This window comes from Talpa europaea (assembly GCF_964194135.1).
Source record: "Talpa europaea genome assembly, chromosome: X".
In the NCBI taxonomy this organism is placed as follows: domain Eukaryota; kingdom Metazoa; phylum Chordata; class Mammalia; order Eulipotyphla; family Talpidae; genus Talpa; species Talpa europaea.
In genome coordinates this window covers 40386432-40405205 of record NC_140081.1, presented here as the reverse complement: position 1 = coordinate 40405205, position 18774 = coordinate 40386432, and the positions used below count along the sequence as shown (strand labels likewise).

General features: G+C 38.2%; 1 protein-coding gene across 4 annotated transcripts in view; it reads right to left on the bottom strand.

Annotated features, from left to right (window-relative positions):
* The window catches only part of ARHGEF9 (Cdc42 guanine nucleotide exchange factor 9), a gene marked incomplete at both ends in the record, with an annotated part of 371843 nt that overhangs the window by 119244 nt on the left and 233825 nt on the right, over positions 1-18774 (bottom strand). For 3 of the 4 annotated variants that reach the window (XM_084259305.1, XM_084259307.1, XM_084259308.1), the window contains one exon: positions 7509-7638. In XM_084259305.1, coding sequence (XP_084115431.1) covers positions 7509-7638 — 130 coding nt within the window. The remainder of the gene's footprint in view (positions 1-7508; positions 7639-18774) is intronic. The other variant, XM_084259306.1, reaches the window with a different exon arrangement.

The window sequence follows — 18774 nt, the reverse complement described above, 5'->3', positions numbered from 1 at the left end:
GTCTATTACCATACTTTATTTGTTCATAGCTCTTTTAACTAATATTATATAGTCTGAAGCTTCTTTCCCTTACTAGAATATAAATTTGATGAGGGTTGTACTTTTTATCAATTACTAATATACTTGTAGAGCATAGAACGAACCTTGATACAGAGGTACTCAATGAAACTCTGCTCAATAAATTAGTCAATGGGTATTGAATGTATTGGGGCCCCATAAAATTAATCATAGTTTTCCTGTCGGTTTTGCAAACTTCCTTCCTAGGACTAAAGCCACATAAAAGAACAGTACTCTACTTGACTTCACCCCATTCTAATTATGGGTCCATTGTCTGATAAGGAGTTTTAGCTTGACCAGATCCAGGGAGAGATCAGCAAAGGAAATGCCATCAATTTCATACAGTTTATTTTTAATGCTGCCTACTGACAGATGGGCAGGGAAATAAGAAATCTATTGAGCTCCATATTTGATCTCCTGGACCCAGGAGTATGCCATACAAAGCCACCTTATCTTTTAAAAAGATGCTTTTGATACCTCCATCACATTGAGTTTTGTGTTTACTTTAACTTCTTTGTATTTAATCATCAGGTGGAAAACTGAAGAATATCAGGTATTATACAATTAGTTTATGAGGGGAGGGGCTCTATAAGGAAGAAATTGCAACAACACATAATCAAGTTCCCAAACACGAATTGCAAAGTTGGGTTCCTGGAAAAAGTCTATTAAAAAAAATAAAGAAAGAAAAAGAAAAAAACCTTTTAAAAAGAAGCTATTGGAGGGTATATTCCTTATCACTAGCTTCCAAGTGGATCTAATGATATGAAATGTAGTGAAGTGACAGCTCAACCAAACATCAGTATCAGAGAAATTAGAAATGGAAATTCATCAGAGACTGGAGTCCTTGGGAATAGGTTCTTCTTCCTGCCACTCCTCTGAGCTGTTCTAAGGTATTGATTATTATTACCTAGAACTATAGGTGGCACTTTTACTCAGGGACAGAGGAGTCCTGTGACACAGCAAGCAATATCTCATGAACTCAAGTCCATATGGGCTGCTCAGCAAAACATTTGCAAATCAAATTTACCAACAAAAAAGAGAAAATAGCAATGTATATTTTACCATTCCCCTGTTGACAAGCTACAGTATACACATATTACAGAAATAGCAAGACAATTTAGAAAGAATAACGTGGATATGTATGTAGATTCACAGAAAGATTTCCAACCATGAATTGAGTAAAATAAAAGCAAATTAAAATAAAAATTGATTTTGTTTTCAGAATTAATATTTAGCTATTTTACAATAAGAAAAAATAAAGATACCTATCTGAAAAAAAGGCCCAAAATATTCTTGGAATAAGTTGAGGGAAATTAAGCTCTAATGGTTTCCCCTTTGATTCTTCTGACAAATCAAGTTGAAATTATGACACAGATGCCTTTAATAGCTACCTTGCTGGTTTAAGCAGCTGAGGGAAGCAAGATAAAAGCAGCAAAGCAATGCTTAATTTTCTTGATTGGCAAGCTGACAGGACTTCTTTCTACCTGTTCAAATGCTTGGGCAGACAGAACATACAATGAACCTATACCAGGGATTGAGGTCGGTCCACCTATGCCAACAACCAACAAGTCATATAGTATTTCCTGGGAGAGAATGCCCAGCACACATTCTACCTTTAGTCTTACTGGGATTACCAAGGAAGTATTACTGTCTTTCTTATATAGAGACTCTTTACTGCAAAAACAAGACCCTGCAGTTTCACAAAGGAAAATTATTACATTCCCGATTAGAAGAATATGTGGTGCAGCAGTGAAAATATCACACAGTGAATCTGGTAACTACAACAGATTCAAGTTTTAGCTTTATCAATAACTTGCTGTGTGGCCTTGGTCAGGAATAGGTTTCTCAGTCTTCCATCACCCTTACAAGGTGTTTATGTGTGCACATGCATGCACATGTGCACACGCACACACCCACATGTGTGCACAAGCATGGCCAGAGTTATTAGTAAAGAGTTCTCTAAGACCCCTAGGGACTCTGAAATTCCAGAAATCTTTAAGGACAGATAACAGAAAACATGAAACATGATAGATCTGACTTTTGAAATGCACTTATTAGAGCTTGCTACAGAAGAAAAAAACTTTCAAAAGGGCAATTCCTCTGGAGCTGTTAAATTCCAGTGACCCTAGAGTCTAAAAATGGGACAATGGGGAATTTTTCTTTTCACTTAGATGAAGAAGGACATTGCAGTAGGAGGGTGCCAGTATTGTGTAGGTTTGGATGAGATTAAAGGACCAATCAAATATGCTAACTGTCCTTTCTGCCCATTGACACTGCCAAGTAAGCATTGTTAGTCTCTCCCTTTACTGCCATCACATCTAAGTCAGTCTCCCAAGGAGCAGAAACATCTAAGGAAGCTCTTCATCAGAGCTTTACATTTTGAAACAACATATGAGAGACTGAGAACCCATTTTAAACAATGAGGAAGGCTCACAGACTGAGTGGTAATGAGATATCCAAACATCAATTGATCCAGAAACTTTTGAGGAAATGGTCACAGACATGAGTGCAAGGCCACATGAGGTGGATGGAAGACTTGTGGAACCAAAAGTTCCATAACTTTTGGTTTCACAACTTCAGTTGTAGAATCAAAGAAGTCAAGAAAAGATTCTCAAAGACCTGGTGCCCTCTTAACTGTGAAAATGACTTTTGTTGGTGCCATTAAAGAAAACACTGAAGAACAACATTGCATAACATTATTTTGAACAGAATGGGAAAACTGAAGTAATTGAAATCATGATTGATTGAGGCAGTGTCAAGAAGACAAGCTTTGTTTTTGTAACCTTTGATGAACATGATTCTATAGTCAAGATTGTCATTCATAAATACCATACTGTGAATGTCCACAACTATGAAGTATGGAAAGCTATACCTAAGCAGGAGATGGCCAGTGCTTCATCTAGGAAAAGAGGTCAAAGTGGTTCTGGAAACTTTGGTGGAAAGCATGGAGATGGTTTTTGTGGGAATGCCAACTTTGATCATGGAGGAACCTTCAACTGTGAAGGTAGTTTTGGTGGCAACCATGGTGGTGGTGGATGTGGTGACAATGAGGATGGCTATAGTGAATTTGGTAGTAATGGAAGCAATTTTGGAGGTGGTGGGAAGCTACTAAGATTATGGCAATTAAAATAATCAATATTCAAATTTTGGACCCATGAAAGGAGGAAACTTTGGAGGCAGATTCTGGCCCCTATGGTGGTGGAGGTTAATAACTTGCCAAACCAGGGAGGCTATATTAGTTCCAGAAGTAACAATAGCTATGGCAGTGTCATAAAGTTTTATTTAACTGCCAGGAAACAAAGCACAGCAGGAGAGAAGAGCCAGAAAAGTGACAGGGACGTACATGTTACAACAAATTTGTGAACTCAGCCAAATGCAGTGGTGGCAGGGCCTAGCTGCTATGAACAAGAAATGTTTAGACAATATTCATGTGTATGGGCAAAAAACATGAAGATTGCATTTATGAGTAATTTTATAATAGGTTATTTTAGTTTCTGTGCTATGGAAAGTGTAAAGCATTCTAATAAAGGGTTTTAATGCAGATTTTATTCTTTCACACCAATGATCTTGATTGTTAAACATAAAAGGCTGATCGTGACATTGAATAATGTGTCCTCCCTGGTGTCCTCCCTGGTGGCCTAGGGGTTAAATCTCAGTACTATCACCCCTATGGCCAGAGTTTGATCACTGGCCAGGAGCTAACCCACATATGGTACAGCAGAACTCTCCTGTCTTGCCTGATGCTGCCCTTAACAGTGTATTTCAGTAAATCTACTTGTTCTTCTCCCCACTCTGTCTCTGGCCTGCAACAAAGTACTTCTACTCATAAAAATAAATAAAATAAAATGTGTTGTATAAAGTTAGTCTAATCTGAAGCCATCATGGTAAATTATCCCAACAGTGTTATGTTAGAATTCCTTCAGGGTGACATAATGTTCATTTTGAAATTTATTTATAAACTGCTTGGGCAGAGAAGTCATTGTTTTCAGAAATCTTGGTGTAGTTAAATTGACAGTTACTGTGTTGTGACTTGGAGTTCACTATCAAAAGGATCACCCAAGCAAAGCCATGGTTATTAATGATCGTTGGCACATCTTATGCAATATATCTAAATTGAATTATGGTACCACATAAAATTACATATGGGAATGAAGCTGGTGTATCATTTATTATTATACATCATCAATAAATTAATATCATCTTAAAATTTATGCTAACTATGGAAGCAGAGAGTAATTGTACCCTTATCAATCCTTGCTCAGAATTGTCTTTTTGTTTCCCACTCTTTGTTATCATAAAAACAAAACAAAAACAAAAACAAAACATACAATTCCTTCTGAGATTTGATTCTTTAAATCACAGTGAAGTGCTTCTGAGTTTGGTGTTAATGAACATTCTTGAAGAGACTAAATCATTTCAAGCTGTTCCTGGTTCCCAGCAACCCCAGTTGCAGGGACTACATTTAATATTCAGGGACTGGAAAGGGGAAAGATATTCTAAGACATAGGAAAAGAACTGCTGCTCTTACAGAGAAGCCTACCAGGGTTAAAGAAAAAAAAAAAGACACCTGCTAAACAGTCAATTTCAGAGTACTTTAGATTTGATGAGTCTGCTAGAAGTCATTTGGTCTAGTCCCCTGCCTCTGATCGGGCAACTACCTAAAGAAAACCAGAGACAAGAAAATGAGGATCCATGATTTCCTAATAAGTCTGGACCAGTGCTGGCTTTTTTTTTTTTAAGATTTATTTATTTATACAAGTACTGGCCAGAGGCGTGGGAGGGTGAGAGAATTCATCAGAGACAGAGCAAGGAGCAGAACAGGCTGAAGGACCTAAGTACACTGCTGAGGGGAGCAGCGGGCAAGACAGGAGAGATCTGCCTTGCCACGTGGGAATCTCCCTGCCCAGCCGGGAATCCAACCGGCCCTGCAGACTCTGCGGATAGCTTCACAGCGCTGCGCTCAACCCGCTGTGCCACCAGGGAGGCCCAGTGATGGCTTTATCTTATGAGCAACAGGGTTTCTGTGTGTAATTTGCTTTTGTGCAACTCAAAGAATCATTGCTGTTTTCTATTGTGTATAACACATCATTCTATAAGACTGAAAAACATGCCAACTGATCGGAATTGTGGATTGTAGTCTTTTCTTTTGGGAAAGGTCATCTACTTTAGGGAAGAACAGTGGTAGCAGAATAAAAGAAAGATTTTTTTTCCTGAGCCTTGTAAGTCGCTCTCTGAAAGGTTGATGTTTAATTCCTTAAAGGAGTGCTAAAATTGCTTGAAATGTTACGGAAAATGATAACCGAGTTGAGCCCAGTGACTTTGGGAGCTGTCTCTATTATTACACTGTGAAAATGAGGCTTCAGATTGCTAACTTCTCTGAAGCAAAACTCCTGAAATTTATGTAGTATTGCAAACTAATGATAAATGAATAAAATCTTTGTTTTTTTAAAAAAAAAAGATTGCTTTATCTTCCCTGGTAGCATGTTCAGCCTCCCTCAACTCAGTTATGTTAGACTAGTATGAAATGTCATATTTCACAGCTGGGGTCTGAAAGATATATGTGAAATATCATTATTCCTGGTTCTTTGGTGAGCAAAAGAGACAAATACAAACTAGTGTACTCAAGACACAGGTTCCTGCAATGTGTTATAATACACAGTTGTTTCTATTGAGCAGAAATCTCAGGATCTTCAACAAAGTAATGGCATTAAAGAGGCAGAATCTCTCTCCTTTTTTTTTAAGCTGTGTATATCTCCTAAAAGTGAGCATCAAGAAGAGAAGGCTGTAGTGGGCTTGGTCACTGAAGGCTTTTTGAGTCAATGTTGTTTCCAATTGAATGGAAGGCCATTAGTAATGACTTTTAAAAGTAAATGATAAAAAAATTGGTCTGTAGATTAAGCAAGGATGATGGCCATGATCTCAAATGTGAGGTGATGTCACCAACAAGAAAAGAAGTATGTTGGCTGACCTGTACCAGGGAACCAACCTTTTATTACTGGAATAATTAATACATGCCACTCCTAATTTAAGTATTAAATTGGTGGTGATAAACTCCAGGATATGAAAGATCTTTGAAAGTCTACTGAGTTAATTATTTCCTAGCAATACAACTTTCCTTTCTTATGTGTTTTGTAGAAAATATCCTTATTCAAATTTTTTTACATTTGTTTACCTAACATAATTTTAGGAGTACAACTTCACACCTCAACATGTGCACATGCTTCACTCACTGTCTGTCAAAGCTCCAGTGCCAATATTCCCTAACACATTACCTCTCCTAATCTCTTTTCCTCACTCCACCCCCTTCAGTAATCAGTATATCATTTCAGAGTCTAAGAGTTATTTTTGTTTTATTAACTTTTTTCCCCTGTGATTGTTTATTTTCCATAAATAGGTGAAACTATCTGGTAATTGTCTTTCAATTTCCAACTTACCTTACTTTGCATAATCACTTTAAGATCTATCCATTTTGTCCCAAAAGGCACTATGTCATCTTTTTTTAGCAGCTCAGTGTATTCCATTGAGCATAGATTAAATACTATAATTTCTTTATCCACTTCTCTTTCAATGGCCTTTTAGGTTGTTTTAAAAACTATGGAAATATGGGCCTCTCTGGTGGTGCAAGGGGTTAAATCTCAGCGCTATAAAGCTATTGGCAGCCACTGCAGCAAGAGTTCCATCCCCAGCCAGGGAGCTGGCCCGGGTGGCACAGCAGACCTCTCCTGTTTCGCCCACTGCTCCCCTTAGCAGTTTAGTTCAGTAGATCTGCCTGTTCTGCTCTCCACTCTGTCTCTGGTGAATCTTCTCACACACCACCTCCGCTCTCCCCACCCCCGTACCTCTGGCCCACACACAAGCTCTTGCATAAATAAATCTTTAAAAAACAACGATGGCAATACCATATGATCCAGCAATATCACTTTTAGGTATTTACCCAAAGAATCTGAACACTAACACTTAAATGCTGACTATAGAACTGAAGCATCCAGAGGGGGTAGGGGATGGGAAAAGAGTAAGAACAAAGAGGAAATGAAGCCCAGTGGACTGTGCTGTTGGACTATGATTGTTTTGTGGTGGATGCATTATGGCAGTGATACCTGATGGGATCCTATTGTTAATAATAAATGAATAAATAAATGAATAAATTCATTTTAAAAAGAAAACACTCATATGAAAGATTTATGTACCCTATGATTATAGCAGCATTATTTTCATGAACCCTCCCTTTCTTAATGAAGTTCTACAAAAAGATTGTAGTAAGATACCTTCTTAGAAAGCTATTCAAGTACCCGAATACTTTCATTAATAGGAAGTTTTGTCTTGGCTGTAATCTAAATCCTTTGTGCTGCTCTTCATATTTAATTCCTCTTCATGTATCCTTGGTTAAACTGGGAAGTTTTGGCTAAGTTATTCAGACTCCCCAATTCCCCTGTGGGTAAGGCTCTTCTTACCTCCCAGTCTAGGACAGAGGCTTGCCACTGGGCAATCTTGTCGATATTCTCCAAACGCCGTTTGCGTTCATTGATCTGTTGAGTCACATTTCTCATAACAGCCAGAGCAGCTGCCACATATCTGTAGTCACTGTGAAGACACAAAAGTACAAGTTGGATGAACCAATGTGCCAGAGAACCACAGTGCTAGGTAACATCCATTTTCCTTTTCCTACTTAGTAATGGAGCCCTGAATTTCAGATGGAACCCATGTCACAGGGAGTAAAAGGCTATTCTCCCTATCCTTTATAGCAAGTGGTGACTCTGCAACTAAGTTCTATCCTATTATATGTAAATAAATGTTTTGGGTAGAACTTTTGAGCAACTTTCTTTAAGGAAGAGAGCATGCCCTTACTTTAGCCCTTACTCAATCTTGATGCTTGGAATGTGGATGTGATAGCTGATGTTCTAGCAGTTATCTTGCATCAAAAGGGCAAGGTCCATGTTCCTAAGAATAGGATAACAGAAAGCTGGAAGAAGCCCAAGTGTCTAATGACCATGGAGCCACCACAGCAGCCACAGACTGCCTACCTGCAGACTTCTCTTACATGAAATAGAAATAGACCCTTATTGTCTTTATGATATTATTATTTTGTGGGTGTCTTAGCTGATACAACCAGTCAAGGACCAAGAATGGAGCCACACACATGACATGGTTCAAACAACTTTACCATCTTTTATCATCTATTTCTAGGGAAGTTACTATGAATTAAGATCATACCATTCCTCTTGTACAATATAAAGGATGTAGCATGCGGTAAAAAACAGAGTCTGGAGCCAGGCTCCTTGGATTCAAAACTTAGTTTGTCATTGATGAGTGATAGGGATTAGGGATTTTGGCAAGTCTCATTCACCTTTGTGACTCAGTTTCCTCATCTGTAAAGCAGGGTGTATTACAGTAGGATTTATGGAGGATTTATTCACCCATCTAAGCTGTTTACTTTTGGCTTATGGTAAACATTAGCAATGTTATTAAAATAAATAAAACATTTCTGTAGTATCAACATCACATAGGTTACCTCTCAAAACCTCTAGTTCCAGAAGTGCAACCCTATAGGCCCAGCTTCCTGGGACTTTAGATGGCTTATTTGTTGAAGATTACACAACCCTTCCCATTTTCCTTTGTTTGTCTGATATGATTTCCATTTGAGTGATTCCTGTGAAACACAGATTGAAAGTAAAATCCCAGCCATTTGGTACAAGTACAATAAACTATAGGAGGCAGGAAAATAAATTTCAGTTCAGTCTTCACACCTCTCATTAGAGAATCTAAACACGCTTTGTGATCACTAACCTATCCCTGCTCTTTGTCCCAGTACCAATTAGAAAGAAGAGAAGATAAAAAGAATATGCTCAGCCACTGCAATTTTCCCACCTAATATGTGAAGTGTGGGGTGCCAGAATAAACATTGGTACAGAAAAGGCAGTTTTGTCAGGGCAAATGCCATGCTGCACCTCCTTTTAGCTGGCCTTTGTGTCTTCAAATCTGTTCTCTGTACACTTGCCAGACCATCATCTTAAAATGCTATTAAATTCTATCACCTTCAGGGCCTCCCTGGTGGTTCAAGGGGTTAAGCACTGCACTATGAAGCAGTCCGCAGCCTCTGCAGCACGAGTTCAATCCCCAGCCGGCCAGAGAGAAACCCACATGGCGAAGCAGAACTCCTGTCTCGCCTGCTGCTCCCCTCAGCAGTGCATTTCAGTCAGTCTGCCTGTTCTGTTCCCCACTCTGTCTCTGGTGAATCCTCTCACCCTCCCCTCCCCCGCATCCCTGGCCTGTACCCCAGCTCTTGTACGCATAAATAAATAAATATTTTTAAAAAATTCAATCAACACCAATGACAGGATGCTCACTATTCCTCCTAATTAGTCTTTCCTGCTATTCTCTCTCAAGATAGTTCTATTTTAAAAAGAAAACAAAGCAAAATAATAAAAAAAAAAAACCTTTTCTTCATTCTGAGCCTCAAAGAATGATAGTTATTATCAGTTTTTCTTCTGGATACCACTGCTGACTCATATTGAATTTATGATTGACTAACACATCTTAAGTCTCTTTAAAATATTCCAGAGTTGCATCTTTCATATGCCCTTGATCTGTTAATTTCTAGACCCAATTGCAAAACATTATATTTGCTCCTGGTGCATTTCATAATTTTACAGTTACTTTTTTAGTCCTCTAGGAATCCACTGGTCTTCAAAGCTTCTCACTGACAAGATTATCTAAGTCTGCCACATAGAAGTAGGGCCATGTGAAGACAGAAGAAGTAGTTGAAGTGGAGGCCTCCTTGGTGCAAGGGGTTAAAATTTCATCACTATGAAGCTATTGCTGGCCACTGCAGCTGGAGTTCAATCCCTGGCCAGGGAGAGCCCACATGGCACAGCAGACCTCTCCTGTCTCACCCACTGCTCCCCTTAGTCAATCTGCCTGTTTTCCTCCCCACTCTGTCTCTGGTGAATCTTTTCACCCTCCACCCTCTCACTCCTATGCCTACACCCCAGTTCTTGTATGCATGAATGAATAAAATAAATCTTTTTTTAAAAAGTAGTTGAAGTGTACAAATAACTAACAAGTAATTACCCTATTCTTTGGGTCCATTTTCTGTCTTACATGTTTTTCCTCTCTCTATTTTGAGGACATAAGGAAAATGCTTTTTAAGTCACTCTCTGGGAAGAAAAGCATAGAGGTACAAATTTTCATACGGTAGCCACATAGCCACATTTAATTAAACTTAAATAATTAAAAAAACTTAATTCCTTATTTGCACCAGTTACATTTGCCAGTACTCAATAGCCACACATGCCCAGTGACTACTATACTGGACAGAACACATAAAGCACACATACATCATTGCAGAAAATTCTAAGTGACAGTACTGGCATGGAAAGGCTTATTACCTCTGCTTAGCTACTATTCAGCCATAGATTCATCACTGTTGTTGTACCAATCTGTCAACCTTTGGTCAACCTTTGCCATTTTTAGCTGGCTGCCTTACTCACAATGGTTAAAGAGAGAATGACAACATCTTTAACCTGCCCCACTAGCTTAGAAGTAGGTCAGTGAATAAGAGCATGGTTATTATTTTGTCAGGACTCTGGTCAGAGCCCCCAGGCCTCAACATTTGGCCCAGGCCCCTATGAGGAGACTGGGTTAATCATGACAACCTTGTGCCAGACATGTCAGCTAACCCCACTCTTGTACAGAATCTTCCTTCTTGTCAGCTTACAGAAGGTTGGGTGGAGAGGGGCATGTCACCCATGTATAAGCAAAGGCAATATTCTTCATTTATCAATTTCTATCTATCTAATCTTTTCTGGAGATCACTATGACAAGTTGCATTTAAGATATATCTTTGTGAACAACTATCTAAGCCTTTAAGCTGGCAGCAGTCTCTAATTGCCATCAAATCCAAACTACTTTGGCATGCATACTAGTAGCTATTGTCTTAACAGCTTCCTGAGGCCTGCCAAAAGGGGTGGGCTAGTACTTGGAGGGTAGTGGCCCAATGGGTCATCCAGAAGGAAGACATTGATTGATATAGCCTGTGACTGAATCACTCTCTCATATGCTAGAGTCTAGGAGTAAGAGATGGGACCAGAGACTCGGGACAAGAAGGCCTTGAATCAGGCCTTCTAACCACACAGTGAAGAATCAAGGAATGGGAAATTCCAAGCAGATGTCTTATCTTATGGCTCTCACTAAACCCAAAAAGGCCCTGAGGTTGTAAAACCTGACAAAACTTTTGTCTGTGTCTCGAAAATGATTTTTCTAGGGCTCTTAAAAGCAATTATATCATATATAATTTACATAGTGAGTATCATCAGTCCATAAGTATGATTTTTTAGATCCTCCTGTTAAGTTCCATGGAATAGATACTTAGGGAAACACAAGAGATAAGACATTAAATAAAAACATCTGAAATTGCCATGTATATTCCAGTTATTTATTTATTTATATATTATTGTTATTACTTATTTTATTTTATATATATTTTACATCATTTTTCATTTTTATACAATGTATGAATGTTCATATTGGTTATATTCCCCATACAATTCCCACCCCCCTTGTTTTGATCCTATTCCGTCCTCCCAACCCCCACCATACTGTGTCTCTGGTTTATAGTTGCTTGTTGATTTTGAATTTTACATAATTAGTCGCTTTACATCTGGTATTTTTCTTTTTCTTTCTGGCTTATTTCATTGAGCATGATCCCTTCCAGTTCCATCCATGTTGCTGCAAATTGCATGAGTTTATATTTTTGATTGCTCAGTAATATTCCACGGTGTATATATAACACATCTTCTGATCCAGTCATCTATTTTTGGGCATTTGAGAGTTTCCATAGCTTAGCTATTGTAAATAGTCCTGCTATAAACATAGTGGTGTAGGTGCCCTTTTGTTCTTTTTTTAAAGATTTATTTATTCATTTACACAAGAACCAGAGTACAGGCCAGATGTGCGGTAGTGTGAGAGGACTCCCCAGAGACAGAGCAGGGAACAGAACAGGCAGACTGATGGAATGCACTGCTGAGGAGAGCAGCAGGAGCAACAGGAGAGGGCTGCAGTGCCATGTGGGACCCTCGCCAGGCAGCTGGTATTGAACCAGCGATGCAGAAGCTACAGACAGCTTCACAGCACGGTGCTCAACTGCCTGCGCCACCAGAGGGGGCCCGCAGGTGCCCTTCTGAATTAATGTTTCTGAGTCCTTTAGGTAAATACCTAGGAGTGGAATTGCTGGATCATATGGAAACTCCATCTTTAGCAGACTGAGGAATCTCCACACAGCTCTCCATAGGGTTGGACCAGTTTGCACTCCCACCAGCAGTGCAGGAGAGTTCTTCTTCCTCCACATCCTTGCCAACATTTATTGTGACTAGCATTCTCAATATGTGCCATTCTCACTGGCATGATACCTCACTGTAGTTTTGATTTGCAGTTCCATGATTACAAGTGATGTTGAACATTTTTTCATATGCCTGTTGGCCATTTGCATTTCCTCTTTGAAGAAGTTTCTCTATAGCTCTTCTGCTCATTTTTTAACTGAATTATTTACTTTGTTTTAGTTGAGTCTCAGCTGTTTGTAGATTTTGTGATCAGTCCTTTATCATTAGTGTTATGTGCAAAAATTTTCTCCCACTCAGTGGGGTGTCTCTTTGTTTTGCTGTATAGAAGTTTGTTTGTTTGTTTGTTTTTAAAGATTTATTTATTTATACAAGCACTGGGTACAGTCAGAAGTGCAGGAGGGTGAGAGAACCCATCAGAGCCAGAGCAGGGAGCAGAATAGGCAGACCAACAAAGCACACCACCAAGGGGAGCAGTGGGCGCATCAGGAGAGGTCCGCGCGCCATGTGGGCACTGCAGAGGCTTCAGGCAGCCCTGCACCCTCACACCGCAGCGCCACCTGTACAGAAGCTTTTTAATTTGATGTTTATCTTTGGCTTCACTATCACTGCTTTGAGTGATGTGTCTTTAAAGATGTCACTGAGGTTTATGTCATGTAGTGTTTCTCCTACATTTCTTTCTATATATTTTATGGTTTCAGGTCTTATGTCTAGTTCTTTAATCCATTTTTGAGTTGGTTTTTGTGCATGGTGTGAGGTAGAAGTCAAGTTTCATTCTTTTGCCTGTAATGACCCAGTTTTCCCAGCAACATTTACTGAACAAACTTTCTTTACTCCATTGTGTATTCTTTGCTCCTTTGTCAAAGATAAGTTGAACGTAAATCTCTGGGTTTATTTCTGATTTTCTATTCGGTTATATTGGTCTGTGCGTCTGCTCTTGTTCCAGTACCATGCAGTTTTGATTATTATGGCTTTGTAGTACAGTTTGAAATCTGGCAGGGTGTTACCACCATTCCCATTTTTTTTTTTTTTTCAAGAGAACTTTCGCTATTCAGGGTATTTGGTGGCTTGAATGAATTTCATCAATTTTTTTTTCTATTTCTTTAAAGAAGGCCATGGAATCTTTTCTTGGAAGAGCATTGAATCTGTAAATTGCTTTTGGTAGGATGGCCATTTTGATAATGTTAATTCTTCCAATCCATGAGCAGGGGATGTCTTTCCATTTCTTTGTGCCTTCTATATTTTGTATTTTTTGTATTTTTTGTATTTTTTTCAGATTTACTTTTTCATATTCCCCATAAAATTGAACCCTCTTATTTGACCCCAATCCCTCCTCTCCCTGCTCACCGCAATAGTGTGTCTCTGGTTTATAGTTTCTTGTTGATTTTGATTTTTTCTTTATTTATTATAGTTATTATTTTTCCTGCTCCCTTATTTAGAGTTTCTAGATTCATGCTATGAGTGAGACCATCTTGTATTTTTCTTTTTCTTTCTGGTTTATTTCGCTGAGCATTATCCCTTCCAGCACCATCCATGTTGCCGCAAATTGCATGAGTTTATCTTTTTTGATTCCTGAGTAATATTCCATTGTGTATATACACCACTTTTTCATGATCCATTCATCTGTTTTTGGACATTTGGGTTGTTTCCAAAGCTTAGCAATTGTAAATAGTGCTGCTATAAACTTAGGGGTGCCGGTGCCCTTTGGAATTAATGTTTCTCTGTTATTTGGGTAAATAACTAGGAGTGGATTGCTGATAATATGGAATCTCTATCATTAGTAGGTTGAGGAATCTCCACACAGTTTTCCACAGTGGTTGGACCACTTTGCACTCCCACCAGCAGTGCTGGAGGGTTCCTTTTTCTCCACATCCTCGCCAATATTTGTTATTGCTTGTTTTTTTAACATGTGCCATTCTCTCTGGTGTAAGATGGTATCTCATTGTAGTTTTGATTTGCATTTCCATGATTACAAGTGATGTTGAACATTTTTTCATATGCCTTTTGGTCATTTGCATTTCCTCTTTGGAGAAGTTTCTTTTTAGCTCTTCTGTCCATTTTCTGACTGGATTATTTTCTTTGTATTTGTTCAGTCTCATCAGATCTTTGTAGATTTTTGTGATCAGTCCTTTATCATTAGTGTTGGGAGCAAAAATTTTCTCGCAGTCGGTGGGGATTCTCTTTGTTTTTGTTATTGCTTCTTTTGCTGTGCAGAAGTTCGAAAATTTGATGTAGTCCCAGCTGTTTATCTTTGCCTTCACTATCACTGCTCTGGGTGATGTGTCTGTAAAGATGTCTTTGATGTGCCTATCATGTAGTGTTTTCCCTGTATTTTCTTCTATGTATTTTATGATTTCAGGTCTTTTGTCTAGTTCCCTATTCCATTTTGAGTTGGTTTTTGTGCATGGTGTGAGGTAGTGGTCAAGCTTCATTCTCTTGCATGTAGTGACTCAAATTTCCCAGCACCATTTATTGAACAAACTTTCTTTGCTCCAGTGCATATTCTATGTTCCTTTTTTCAAATATTAGTTGACCATAAAACTGTGGGTTTATATCTGGATTTTCTTTTTTTTTTTTGATTTTTTAAATTAAATTTTATTTTTATATTCCCCATACAATTGCAACCCCCTTATTTTGACCCCAATCCCTCCCCTCCCCGCCTCCCCCCACCATAGACTGTGTGTGGATCATAGTTCTTCATTGATTTTGATTTTCACTTTCTTATAGTTATTCATTTTCCTGGTCCCTTATTTAAGTTTTCTAGATCCCTGCTATGAGTGAGACCATCCGATATTTTTCTTTTTCTTTCGGACTTATTTCGCTGAGCATGATCCCTTCCAGCGCCATCAATGTTGCCGCAAATTGCATGTGTTTATTTATCTTTTTTGAATGCTGAGTAATATTCCATGGTGTATATGTACCACATCTTCTTGATCCAGTCATCTATTTTTGGGCATTTGCGTTGTTTCCAAAGCTTAGCTATTGTAAACAGTGCTGCTATAAACATAGGGGTGCAGGTGCTCTTTGGAATTGATGTTTCTGTGTCCTTTGGGTAAATACCTAGGAGTGGAATTGCTGGATCATATGGAAGCTCTATGTTTAGTAGGTCAAGAAATCTCCACACAGCTCTCCATAGTGGTTGGACCAGTTTGCACTCCCACCAAAAGTGCAGGAGAGTTCCTTTTTCTCCACACCTTCACCAACATTTGCTGTTGCTAGTTTTTTTAATATGTGCCATTCGCACCTGTGTAAGATGGTATCTTCTTGTAGTTTTGATTTGCATTTCCCTGATTACAAGTGATGTTGAACATTTTTTCATATGCCTGTTGGCCATTTGCATTTCCTCTTCAGAGAAGTTTCTTTTTCGCTCTTCTGTCCATTTTTTGACAGGATTATTTTCTTTGTTGTTGTTGAGTCTCATCAGCTCTTTGTAGATTTTTGTGATCAGTCCTTTATCATTAGTGTTGTGTGCAAAAATGTTCTCACATTCGGTGGGGTTTCTCTTTGTTTTTTTACTGTCTCTTTTGCTGTGCAGAAGCTCTTTAATTTGATGTAGTCCCAGCTGTTTATCTTTGCCCTCACTATCACTGCTTTGGGTGATGTGTCTGTAAAGATGTCTTTGATGTGCAAATCACGCAGTGTTTCGCCTATATTTCCTTCTATGTATTTTATGGTTTCAGGTCATATCTCTAGTTCTTTAATCCAGTTTTTAGTTGGTTTTTGTGTGTGGTGTGAGGTAGTAGTCAAGCTTCATTCTTTTGCATGTAGCGACCCAGTTTTCCCAGCACCATTTATTGAACAAACTTTCTTTGCTCCAATGCATAGTCTTTGCACCTTTGTCAAATATTAGTTGACCATAAATCTGTGGGTTTATTTCTGGATTTTTTATTTGATTCCATTGGTCTGTATGTCTGATCTTGTTCCAATGACATGCAGTTTTGATGATTATGGCTTTGTAGTATAGTTTGAAGTCTGGGAGTGTGATGCCTCCATTCCTTTCTTTTTCTTTCAGGAGAGCATAGGCTATTCAGGGTTTTTGGTGATTCCATATGAATTTCATCAATAATTGATCTATTTCTTGGAAGAATGACATTGAAATTTTTATTGGAATAGCATTGAATCTGTATATCGCTTTTGGTAGGATGGCCATTTTAATATTGCTTATCCTTTCAATCGATGAGCAGGGGATGTCTTTCCATTTCTTTGTGTCATCTGCTATTTCTTTTAACAGTGTTTTATAGTTTTCTTTGTATAGGTACTTTAACTCTTTTGTTAGACTTATTCCCAGGAATTGGATTGGTTTTGTTTTGATAATAAAAGGGATGATTTTTGGATTTCTTCTTCTTCCGGTTTATTGTTTGTGTGTAGGAAGGCTACTGACTTTTGCGTGTTGATTTTGTATCCTGCCACTTTACTGAACTGATTGATAAGTTGAATTAGTTTTTCTGTGGAGTTTTTGAGGTTCTCTATGTATATTATCATAGAATCTGCAAATAATGATAGTATGTCTTCTTCTTTTCCTATTTGGATTCCTTGTATGTCTTTCTCTTGTCTTATTGCTCTGGCTAGGACTTCCATTATTATATTGAAAAGCAGTGGTGAGAGTGGATATCCTTGTCTTGTTCCAGATCTTAATGGAAATGCTTTCAGCTTTTCACCATTGAGAATGATACTGGCTGTTGGCTTGTCATAGATGGCCTTTATGATGTTGAGGTATGTTCCTTGTATCCCAAGAATTTCAAGGGCTTTTATCATGAATGGTTGTTGCACTTTGTCGAAAGCTTTCTCAGCATCTATTGATATTATCATATGGTTTTTATATTTCTTTTTGTTGATGTGTTGGATGACGTTGATTGATTTTTGGATGTTGAACCATCCTTGTGTCCCTGGCATGGATCCTACTTGGTTGTGGTGAATTATCTTATGGATACATTGTTGGATTCTGATAGCTAAAATTTTACTGAGGATTTTTGCATCAGTGTTCATTAGGGAGATTGGCCTGTAGTTTTCCTTTTTTGTGTTGTCCTTGTAAGGTTTTGGTATTAGTGTAATGTTGGATTCATAGAACGTGTTTGGTATTATTGTCCCTTCCTTCTCATTTTTTTCGGAAGAGTTTGTGAAGGATAGGCACTAATTCGTCTCTGGATGTTTGGTAGAATTCATTTGTAAATACATCAGGTCCTGGGCTTTTGTTTTGGGAGAGGGTTTTGATTACCATTTCAATTTCACTGCTTGTAGTTGGTCTGTTAAGGTGTTCTATTTCTTCTTTATCTAGCTTTGGGTGATTGTAGAGTTGTAGGAATTTGTCCATCTCCTCTACATTGTTGAACTTGTTTCCATATAACTGTTCATAGTAGTTACTGATTATTCTTTTGATTTCTGCTGTGTCCGTTGTGATTTCTCCTCTTTCATTTATGATCCTGTTAATTTGTGCTTTCTCCCTTTTTTCCTTTGTGAGCCTGGCTAGTGGTTTGTCTATTTTATTCATTTTTTTGAAGAACCAGCTCTTGGTTTCATTGATCCTTTGGATTGATTTTTTAGTTTCAATTTCATTTATTTCTGCTCTGGTTTTTATTATTTCTTCTGTTCTACTGGTTTTGGGTTTTTTTTGTTGTTCATTTTCTAGACATTTTGAGCTTCGAGATTAGGTTGTATGAGTTCTTTCTTGTTTCTTGATGTGTGCCTCTTTTGCCATATATTTCCCTCTTATTCCTGCTTTTGCTGTGTCCCATATATTTAGGAAATTGGTGTCCTCCTTGTCATTCAATACGAAGATTATTTTAATTTCTTCTTTGATCTCCTCGTTAATGCAGTGGTCTTCCAGAATTGTGGTTTTCAATCTCCATGAGGTAGGAGAGTTCCTTGCCTTCTTTTTATGGTTTAGTTCTAGTTTGATGCCTTCATGGTCAGAAAAGAGGGTTGGTATGATTACAATCCGGGTGTATCTGTTGATGTTTGTCTTGTGTCCCAGTATGTGATTGATCCTGTAGAATGATCCGTGTGTGCTTGAGAAAAATGTGTACTTCGTTTTTTGTTTTTTGTTTTGGGTTTAGTTTTCTACAGATGTCTGTTAAGCCCAAGCGCTCTATATCCTTATTTAGCGCTTTAGTGTCTTATTTTTGGTCTTGTTGATCTATCCGTTTTTGATAGTGGTATGTTGAAGTCTCCTGCTATGTATGTGTTTTCTCCGATGTCTGTTTTCAGAGATGACAATAGTTGTCTGATATATTTTGGTGCTCCTTCATTTGGTGAATATATGTTAATGAGAGTAATTTCTTCTTGAAGTATTGTCCCCTTGATCAATACTTCAAGAAGAAATTAATATAGTGACCGTTGGTGTCTCTTTTTATCTTTTTGAGTTTGAAATCTGTTTTATCTGATATAA